Raw genomic sequence first — 10,175 nt, 5'->3', positions numbered from 1 at the left:
ATTCAACAATTCCAACAATCAGAAATTCATAAACAATTCAATATCAACATTAATCAATATAACCATTTTAAATACTAACCGATGTCACAATATGTCAAACACTATCCGGATATTGCAATCTAACTCAAATTCATTCTAACACAAATTCTAACTCAAATTCATTCATAATATGTCAAACAAAATCCTAACAAGCGTTGTATATTGCAATCTAACTCAAATTCATTCTAACACAAATTCTAACTCAAATTCATTCATAATGTCACCGCGGCGAGAGATGACTATCACCGCGGCGAATGGATTCTACAACGCTTATAACAAGCATTGTAGAAAGAGTCGTTGCGGCGAGGTTGAAATCGTGCCACGGCGAGGTTCATCCTTCTACAACGCTTTTACATTGCGTTGTAGAAAGTTCTCGCCGCGGCATCAATCACGTGGTGCCGCGGCGAGGATTCTACAACGGATAGTCTAAACGTTGTGGGAAATCTAAAATTTATTTAATTCTACAACGCTTAACCACAAGCGTTGTAGAATCACCAAGTTTCTACAACGCTGAGCTATAAGCGTTGTAGAAACACCCAGATTCTATAACGCTCAGCCATAAGCGTTGTAGAAACACCAAGTTTCTACAACGCTTATGTTAAGCGTTGTAGAATTTCTAGTTTCTACAACACATATTTTAAGCGTTGTAGAAAGTGAGTTGTATAATCCAACATTTGTAGTAGTGATTACAACTCTTCTAACTAATTATCTCCACAAACTTTGACAGTTACTCAACTATCTTTGAGTTCATTGTTGACTCCTCTACTTACGTGTCTGATGAATCACCATGAGTCTCAACAAGATACAATATTGTCTCTCCATCCGAAAATTTACTAAAGCAAGCGATAGTATTTTATCAGCCGAAAAAAATACTATGTAGACAATTATTTCCATCCGAATATTTTAGGTATTTATATCGTCATTTAGTCTTTAAAAATAATAATGTGCAAATAAGAATTGAGATTATGTACAAGGACAAATGAATAGTAATAATAATAATAATAATAATAATAAGTCATTCATCTACCTACTGGCAGAGCCAGAGTGAGGGGAGCACATACTCTATTGAAATTGATATATATAATAAAAAATAGTCTTTAATTTTGTAACAATTAATTGAGTAAGTAAGGCACCAAATTTTGGAGATTTCCTAAATGACAAACCTTTTGTAAATTTTAAATACATAGCTATTATTGTGATGTGGCATTGTTTGGATATTTTCAGCATTCTATATGTGCCCTTCAAGTCTGATGGTGTTACAATTATTAACGAATATTTACAACTATTAATGTATTTTTGACTTACACTGGTAACGGAATATACATCCTAAGTTTGAAAAATAGCATTTATGCCCTTGTAATCGTACACTGATGATATTGTGCTCCTTCTGTAAACTTTTTTAACGTCTAGTATGAGATAACGTTTTACGCACGTGAGATAGAGAGTAGGGATACAATTGTAAAAAAAAATTATTTTTCTATTTTCCATTTATACTTGTTGTCGGTCCGTCTCGGACCGACGGGGACTAAGGCGTCACTTCGACCCACGCGACCGATGCAAGGCCTCGAGGGGCGAACCCTTGCCTCGGCCTTTGGCCGACCCAAACCAATGGCCGGGCCGAGGGTCGGCCGGCCAGTGGCCGGCCATATGCTTGACCGGCCTGTCGCCGGCCCAAAGGTCAGTCGGCCATGTCCAAGGCCGGCCCTCCAAGGCCGGCCCTCCTCCATGGCCGGCTCTCCATGGCCGGCCGGCACTCCAAGGCCGGCCCTCGCCCATGTCGGCTCTCCATGGCCGGCCCTCCAAGGCCGGCCCTCCTCCATGGCCGGCTCTCCATGGCCGGCCCTCCAAGGCCGGCCCTCCTCCATGGCCGGCTGTCCATGGCCGGCCGGCTCTCCATGGCCGGCACTCCAAGGCCGGCCCTCGCCCAAGGCCGGCTCTCCATGGCCGGCACTCCAAGGCCGGCCCTCCTCCATGGCCGGCCGGCTCTCCATGGCCGGCCCTCCTCCATGGCCGGCTGTCCATGGCCGGCCGGCTCTCCATGGCCGGCACTCCAAGGCCGGCCCTCGCCCAAGGCCGGCTCTCCATGGCCGGCACTCCAAGGCCGGCCCTCCTCCATGGCCGGTCGGCTCTCCATGGCCGGCACTCCAAGGCCGGCCCTCGCCCAAGGCCGGCTCTCCAAGGCCGGCGCTCCAAGGCCGGCCCTCCTCCATGGCCGGCTCTCCACGGCCGGCCCTCCAAGGCCGGCCCTCCTCCATGGCCGGCTCTCCATGGCCGGCTCTCCATGGCCGGGCCCTCCTCCAAGGCCGGCCCAACCTTGCTCACTCGGCCAAGGGGTCTTCAAACCACCCCTTGGCTGCCTATAAATATGAGGGTCTCTCCCTTGACCCAGGTAATCCATTCTTGAGTACTGAAACGCTGCCGAACTCATACCTCACTCGTTTCTCTCAAGCTTTGGCCTCTAAACACCCCTAAAACCTCTATACTCCACCTCAATCCCACTAATGTTGAGCGTCGGAGAGGTAAACAGGGGCACCCCCCCCCCCCCCCCCCTGTTTCCCCGTTGTAGTTCACACCTTTTGTTCACATTTCAGGTGCTTGGACGAGATAGAGATCACCTACAGCTAAGGGACGGCTTGGGATACCAAGCCCGACACGCTCGAGTCAAGACGAGACCACTTGGTCCGGCCTTGGGTCTAACCGTCTTTGGCTCCTAAATAGTTGTCCAAAAATCAGCGACAACAATACTCTCTCTCTCTCTCTCTCTCTCTCTCTCTCTCTCTCCATTTCTTCCGATCGAGACTCTCAAGGCGAGCTAGGGTTCAGAACAGGAAGAGATTTATTCTGATGGAAAATTTGTGAGAGTCGGTGTTGAGGCACCTATGGGTTAGTAATCTCGGCCGAAGTGCCATGAAGGCAGAACTAACTCAAAATTTTGCCGATTCAAAGGTGTGGAGAGCGTGGCATTGTAGCTTGGCCTTAGCTATGCGTTCGTTAGCTTCATTGTAGATCGAGGTGTTGTAGGAGTTTTTAATGGCCTTCGCTCGCCAAAACTCATACAACATTATCCCCAACCTCTCTCCTCTGACGCCTCACACATACACGATGGACTCTTATTGGATCATGACCGTCGAGCAGGTCAATGATTGGACCAAAGATGTCAATAAATTTTCAAATAACTTTTCAGAATCTTTGAAGATTTATTGACATCCATGCCAATAAATTGACAAAGATGTCAATAAATCTTCAAATGAATTTCCAGATTCTTCAAATGAAAAAAAAAAATTCAAACGCTTCTAAGAGAACGAAAGTGAGCGACTGAGAATTTAACAACTCAAAAACAAAAATTACCCACGCAAGAGAGAGAGAGAGAGAGAGAGAGAGAGAGAGAGAGAGAGAGAGAGAGAGATAGGGAATAGGGAGAGAAAGAGAGAGAGAGAGAGAGAGAGAGAGAGAGAGAGAGAGAGAGAGAGTTATAAACGTAAATAAAAAAAATTAGTTAGTCATATAGTTATGAAATTATTCCTAAACTATAACTTCCTCAATATTTTAGGACCAAAATCCAATAAGTCAATATTAATCACAAAGTATGACTTCCATATATGTGTAAGTACAAAATACCCTTAATAAAATATCCTTTAATTTTCTTTGTATTTAATTTTGTTATTGATTTAATGGTCATAAAATCAAAGTTAGAGATCATTTTTCATTTAATATATGAAGTTAAAGGAAAAAAAAAAAAAAAAACTTGGAAAATTTGAAAATCTGAAAAGAAAAAAAATTTGTTTTAAGAATTTGGAAATTCGTTTGAAGATTTAATGATTTTTTTATTGACATGAATTTCAATAAATTTTCAAACGATTCTGGAAAATTTTTTGAAGATTTATTGACATCGTTGTAAATAAATTTTATGCATGTTAATAAATTTTCAACAAACCAAATTCTTTGAAGATTTATTGACATCATGAAAATTTATTGACGTCGATGTCAATAAATCTTCAAAGAATTTCCCATAATCGTTTGAAAATTTATTGACATTGATTTCAATAAAAAGCAAAATATCAATAAATCTTTAAACATATTCCCATATTGTTAAAACCAATTTTTTTTTCTTTAGATTTCTCAAATTATTAAGTATATATAAAGCTTTGAAGGAAGTGCAATTGTGAAAAACATTAATATGGACATAAATCTCTCTCTCTCTCTCTCTCTCTCTCTCTCTCTCTCTCTCTCTCTCTCTCTTCGCCTCCACCTCAATTCCTCTTCTTCTCCATCATGATTTCTTCTTCTTCTTCTTCTTCTTCTTCTTCTTCTTCTTCTTCTTCTTCTTCTTCTCTACCCAAAATGACAAAGAAACACCAAAACCCAAACCCCAACGTTAAAGTCATGATAAATAAATCTAAATCATCGCCAGTATATGGAGAGAGGCTCGAAACGAGATTGATTTCAGATGTGTAGTTGTTGATTTTTGTTTGGTTTGTTTGAATAATTTTTTTTTACATATTTTCTAGGTTTCCAAAAAGAAAATTGTAAAGTCGACAATGTCAATAAATCAGGTAGATTATTGACGATCATGTAAATAAATTATACAGACAAAATATAAAAGAAAAATGATATATCATTGAGGGTAGTTTCGTACCAATAAATATAAGGAAGTCGTACTTTTGGATTAATTTTGACATATTGAATTTTGGTCCAAAAGTATTGATGATATCATACTTTATAAATAATCCTTATATTTATATTAAAATAGACTTATTAAATTTTTGTCCAAATCTCCGTATAGAATGCTCTATTTTGAGTGCATTCTTCATTTGGTACACGTGCAGCCCACAACATATGGGAATAAAGAAATTCAAGCCCAATGTGATCATTTTAAAGTGATGAAAGCCTTTTACATTTAGAAGGCGTGGTTTGGGTTTGTTGTCTCGTAATGTGTAGATACTCCCGCCGACAAAACTCAATCAGCACTGGCTATTCTCTCGCTACTCGCTAGTAGTAGTGGTGCCGGTGTCATTCATAAATTTATTTATTTGGGTTTTGTTAAAACATAATAGCAGTGTGCTGTGTCATTCATATAATGTGGAAAAAATAAAGTAATTCTTGTATTTTGTAGAAAGAGAATGTCACAATTGAGGAATTCATTAGTCACCACCACACACTTGGTATTACTGTCTTTTTGGATTTAGCAGAGCAACAAGAATAAGAAAGTAATAAAGAAGGCATGTGTAAGCATGCGTCTGTGGGGTGAGGAATTAAATAGACAAATGAAGATAGAGTGAGACAGTGAAGAAGAAGAAGGAGAAGAGGAGATCTGGAAACAAAGATGAAGAGAAGAGTTATAGTCCTAGTGACATTAACATTATTATTGGTGTTGGAATGTGGGAATGGGACTCCACCGGAGGCTGTGATGGTGCCACTGAGACTGATCGAGTCGGGCGGGGGAGCGGTGTGCCTGGACGGGACTCCACCCGGGTACCACATGGAGGCGGGTCATGGGTCGGGCGCGGACAAGTGGGTGGTCCAGGTGGAGGGCGGCGGGTGGTGCAACAGCGTGCGCAGCTGCGTCTTCCGGAAGACGACGAGGCGTGGCTCGTCGGCCTTCATGGAGAAGCAGCTCCCGTTCACAGGCATACTGAGCGGCGACCCCGGCGCGAACCCGGACTTCTTCAACTGGAACCGCGTGAAGCTGCGCTACTGCGACGGGGCGTCCTTCTCCGGGGACTCCCAGATGGAGAGCGAGGGGCTCTTCTTCCGCGGGCAGCGCATTTGGGAGGCGGCCATGGAGGAGCTGCTCTTGTCCAGGGGAATGGCCCACGCCCGCCATGCTCTCCTCTCCGGATGCTCTGCCGGGGGCCTCGCCGCAATCATTCACTGCGACGCCTTCCGCGCCCTCTTCCCTCTCACCGCCACCGTCAAATGCCTCAGCGACGCCGGCCTATTCCTCGACACGTAACTCTCTCTTTCCTCATTCAATATATACATGTATATGAACAGTACTAGTGTATTAGTTAGAGATGTGATGTGATCCGATCCAACAGGACCGACGTGTCGGGCGGCCACACTCTCAGGAATCTGTATGGGGGAGTCGTCTCCTTGCAGGTACTTGTATACTCTCATTTATTCATTCACTGATAGCTTAACCGATTGCATTGATTGGTAATCGAATGTCACAACAGCAAGTGCAAAAGAATCTGCCTCCAACCTGTACAAGCCAGCACTTAGCTGACCCAGCTCAGGTCAGCTGAATTTGATCATTCTGTTGTCAATTCTTGATGAATGTGTAACAAGTAAACGATGGGTTGTGTTGTGTGGCAGTGCTTCTTCCCTCAGAATTTGGTGGGGACTGTCAAGACTCCGTTGTTCATTCTAAATACAGCTTATGACGCATGGCAGGTACGAATCAAATCAATACACTTTGCTTATTAATAGTTGCATATAATGTGTACCATAATACACTACTACCCAGCTCCAAAACAGTCTGGCTCCGACTTCTGCGGACCCTCTCGGAACATGGAAGCAATGCAAAACGAATCACGCGCACTGCAATGCCTCCCAAATCCATTTTCTTCAAGGTAGACACACAACACAGGCATGAAGTTCAGAGTCTTGGTTGTGTAATTGATGTTGCGTGTTATGAATAAATTTCAGAGTTCAGAAATGAAATGTTGGAGGCGGTGAAAGGGATGTCTGAGTCAAGGGGGAATGGAGTGTTCATAAACTCGTGTTTTGCACACTGCCAGTCGGAGAGACAGGACACGTGGTTGGCCCCTGATTCCCCTGTGGTTGGGAACAAGGCGATTGCAGTGAGCGTTGGAGACTGGTTCTTTGAAAGACTCAGATCTGTGCACGCCATTGACTGTGCATACCCGTGCGACACCACCTGCCACAACCTCGTCTTCAACTCATGACCATTTCTTTTTCTTTTTTTATATATATGAATATGATCAGTTGTGATGGCGTTGTGTTTGCAAAGACAATATGGAATTGATATTATGTGATGATTATAATTACAAGGTGGTGGGACGGGAACTCCTAGTGTTTGTTTATATACAATAATAGACAATACAATACATGAAGAAGATAGTGTGTGATTAGAGAAGGCGGCGACGGGCGGCGAGAGCCACGGTGTGTGCCCAAAGGCGGAGGCAAGCCTTGAAGGGCTGAGGATTACCAGTAGTTGGTGGTGTTATGAGGAAAGTGTTGTTGAGATCCAAATCAAAGCCAAGCTCTGCGCACGCCTTCACTTCCTTGAAGTCCAGCGCCACCCATCCCTCCCCACTCTTCATTGCGATCATCTTTCTCGTATCCATTTCTTCTTCTAACTGTTCACTAACACTCGCTCAACCATTCCCCTTGTTTATACCACACGTGGAGATACGGCGAATGATGACGTTGTGGGATTGCATACGTGGACTCTCCAGCTCTCATTTCAGATACGCGTTTTCCTTCTTTTTTTTTTCCCCAAGAAAAAGGTATAAATTCCCAACCCCTACCCGAAATCTCTGCCATCTGTCCGCGTTTCCTCACTAATCCTAACTCCTAAGTTTGACTAATGTCGCTCCTGTCCTGCGTTGCGCCTAATTTATATTATCTTATCACTTACCGCCCACTTATACCTTTCTTCTCCTTTATAATAATGTTTACTACGTATTAGAAACGTATTTAACGTATAACACCTCATTTCAGTGGTTGGTATGTAGTTGTAATTGTATATTTATCAAACTCTGAAGTTTCGTCAATCGTATTCAATCCTCTGTCGGTATAAGAGCTCTTGTCCAAACATACTAAATCAAGACTTGAAAAAAAAAACAAAAAAAAAAACAAAAACAACACAATAGGATCCATTTAATACCCGAAAAATAAAAGAAAAAAGAAAATAAATAAATAAAAATTGATAACGGCTACATTATAGAGTTTTAGGTGTTCAAAACACTACACTATGTACCAACTATTTAAAAAAACTCTACCCATATCCACTTGAAAGGTTTAAATAACCCATCATCTTTAATTTATTTACAAGTTATCTAAATCAGAATAAAGTGGTGTCTAAATCTTTTAATTTTAGAGTTTTCTCATTGTAATTCATACCTACTGTCGTCGACGAAAATCGACAACGTGAAAAGTTTCAGGCGGTTCGACCCAAGGTCGGACCACGTGGTCGCACCCGAGCCAAGTGTGGGAACTCGAAAGTCTCGAGTTGTCATTCCTCTAACCCGGAGACGTTCTCCGAGTAGAGAATATGATGAATTTCGGGGTGGGGGGTGACTGCGCTTCTTGTGAGTTGCATATGCCCGAATTGCGGGATCAAGTCATGACGTAGTTCAATGCGTGTGTGATTGCTATGTGAGGTGTGTAGCCTGAAAGGTGTGCTCGACAGAAGAAATAGAGCGCGGAGAAAACCTCGGTGATGTTTCAGACTCTAGAATCTAGTAACCCGAGAGAGAATGTGTGTTTTCTCTTAAAGGTGCGGGAGATTCTCATTAGATAATTATCGACGCGGCTGTGTGGAGGAGATTAAATGCTCGGTTAGAGAAATTGTGTGCAGAGAGTCTCTGGCAGCGTTTCAGAACTCTAAGAGCGAGTAATCTTGAGGAAGAATGAATGAGTCTGACCCTCTCTGAGGGTGGGTAGGGGGTATTTATAGTGGATGTGGAGGCCTAAGAGGGCATTTGAACGCACTTTCAGGAGTGCGCGGTGGAAGAATGAATGAGTCTGACCCTTTTTGAGGGTAGGTAAGGGGTATTTATAGTGGATGTGGAGGCCTAAGAGGGCATGTGGACACACTTCCAGGAGCGCGCGATGGAATTTGGCGAGCGCGGGGGGTAGGGAGCAGCCCACATGCACCTCATGCGCTATGGCGCACCGCACCATTCATAGGGTGCGGTACGCCTGTTGATCGGCGCTGTGGCACGGTGCGCCACTTGTTAGGCGCGACGCGCTAGTCTGTTGGGCGCATGTGCGCGCCTCCTTCTAGGAGCACATGTTGGAATTGATCTAGGGTTAAGAAAAGATTTAAAGCTTTGAGCAAGCGGCGGAAAATAAAAGTTTTCTTTTAAACAAGTAAAACGATTTTACCAACCTAGACAAAGAGCAAGGCACATGTTTATATTTAAATTAAAACTATTAAAGAGCATTACTCGTTTACTAGATTTTGTGAAGAGCTTAACGTTGAGAAGCCTTAGGAAAGTTGAAACGTTCTTCTCCCCACGCAGCTTGTCTTTCTTCGTTCTTTGGGAACTCGAGCAACCACGAATGTTTCTATCACATGAATCACTCGAGAAAAGAAGGAATTAGTGTGTGGGCACCTTTAAACACGACGACTCAAGAACAAGTCTAAGAGTCGAAGACCTAAAACACTAGGTCAAATGTGGACCTAGGTACCAAAACAAAAACGAAAAGAACTTAGAGAGAGAGAGAGGACTTGGGCGGCCAAGCTAGAGAGAGAAGCTCTCAATCTCTAAAAAATTTGAATGAATAAAATGAGGGGAATGAGGGCTCTATTTATAGGAGAGGAATTACCTTCAACAAGGTAGTTTCCTCTTCTATAGAATATCACATATTCATGAGCAAAATTTGGCATTATTCCCTCTAAGTCACATGGCCAAGGTATGCTTCTTAAAGCCTTTTTGCTTCTCCCTTGACTTGTCTTGGCCGAAACTTCTCTTTCCCCATAGATGAAATTTGTTTCCTCTTTTTCTTATGGTGTTGTCGCTGTCTTTCGGACAACCATTTAGGAGCCCAAAGTGGTTAGACCCAAGGCCAGACCAAGTGGTCTCACTTCGGCTCGAGCATGTAGAACTTGGTATCCCAAGTCGTCCCTTAGCTATGAATGTCCCTTGAGTTCGTCAGAGTACCTGAAAAGGAGTAAAGAACAGGTGAACTAGGAAGGGAAAATAGAGGGGGTGCCTCTGTTTACCTCTCCGACGCTCAACATTAGTAGGATTGAGGTGGAGTATAGAGGTTTTAGAGGTGGTGAGAGGCCAAAGATGAGCGAAACGAGTGAAGTACGAGTTCGACAGCGTTTCAGGACTCAAAATTGGATTATCTTTGGGAGAGGGCGGACCTCTCTATTTATAGGCGACCAAGGGGTGTTTTGGGGGACCCCTTGGCCGAGTGAGCAAGCTTTAGTCAGCCAT

General features: G+C 43.3%; 1 protein-coding gene across 2 annotated transcripts; it reads left to right on the top strand.

Annotated features, from left to right (window-relative positions):
• The first annotated feature begins 5,016 nt into the window (after positions 1-5,016).
• LOC149389943 (pectin acetylesterase 6-like) lies at positions 5,017-7,052 on the top strand. 2 transcript variants are annotated; one of them, XM_089623217.1, is made up of 6 exons: positions 5,017-5,988; positions 6,078-6,138; positions 6,216-6,275; positions 6,355-6,432; positions 6,517-6,611; positions 6,688-7,052. In XM_089623217.1, exons 1-6 carry the CDS (start codon positions 5,363-5,365, stop codon positions 6,698-6,700), a joined length of 933 nt encoding a protein of 310 aa, XP_089479343.1. In that variant the 5' UTR covers positions 5,017-5,362; the 3' UTR covers positions 6,701-7,052. The 2 variants fall into 2 exon arrangements, with proteins under 2 accessions (XP_089479343.1, XP_089479342.1); XM_089623216.1 differs by having other exon boundaries at positions 5,047-5,988; positions 6,506-6,611.
• The last annotated feature ends 3,123 nt before the right edge of the window (positions 7,053-10,175 follow it).

Source organism: Urtica dioica, chromosome 8 (genome assembly GCF_054948205.1).
Source record: "Urtica dioica subsp. dioica isolate 48M chromosome 8, U.dioica_male_clone48M_v1_H2, whole genome shotgun sequence".
Classification (NCBI taxonomy): domain Eukaryota; kingdom Viridiplantae; phylum Streptophyta; class Magnoliopsida; order Rosales; family Urticaceae; genus Urtica; species Urtica dioica.
This window is presented reverse-complemented; position numbering and strand designations above follow the sequence as displayed.

What these genes read in the sequence shown, in the direction of transcription:
- LOC149389943 (XM_089623216.1), top strand. Translation starts at nt 5,363, where the DNA reads ATGAAGAGAAGAGTTATAGTCCTAGTGACATTAACATTATTATTGGTG. An exon ending in ACTTAGCTGACCCAGCTCAG is followed by an intron (nt 6,276 to 6,354) that starts GTCAGCTGAATT and finishes GTTGTGTGGCAG; the next exon opens with TGCTTCTTCCCTCAGAATTT. An exon ending in CAGCTTATGACGCATGGCAG is followed by an intron (nt 6,433 to 6,505) that starts GTACGAATCAAA and finishes ACTACTACCCAG; the next exon opens with CTCCAAAACAGTCTGGCTCC.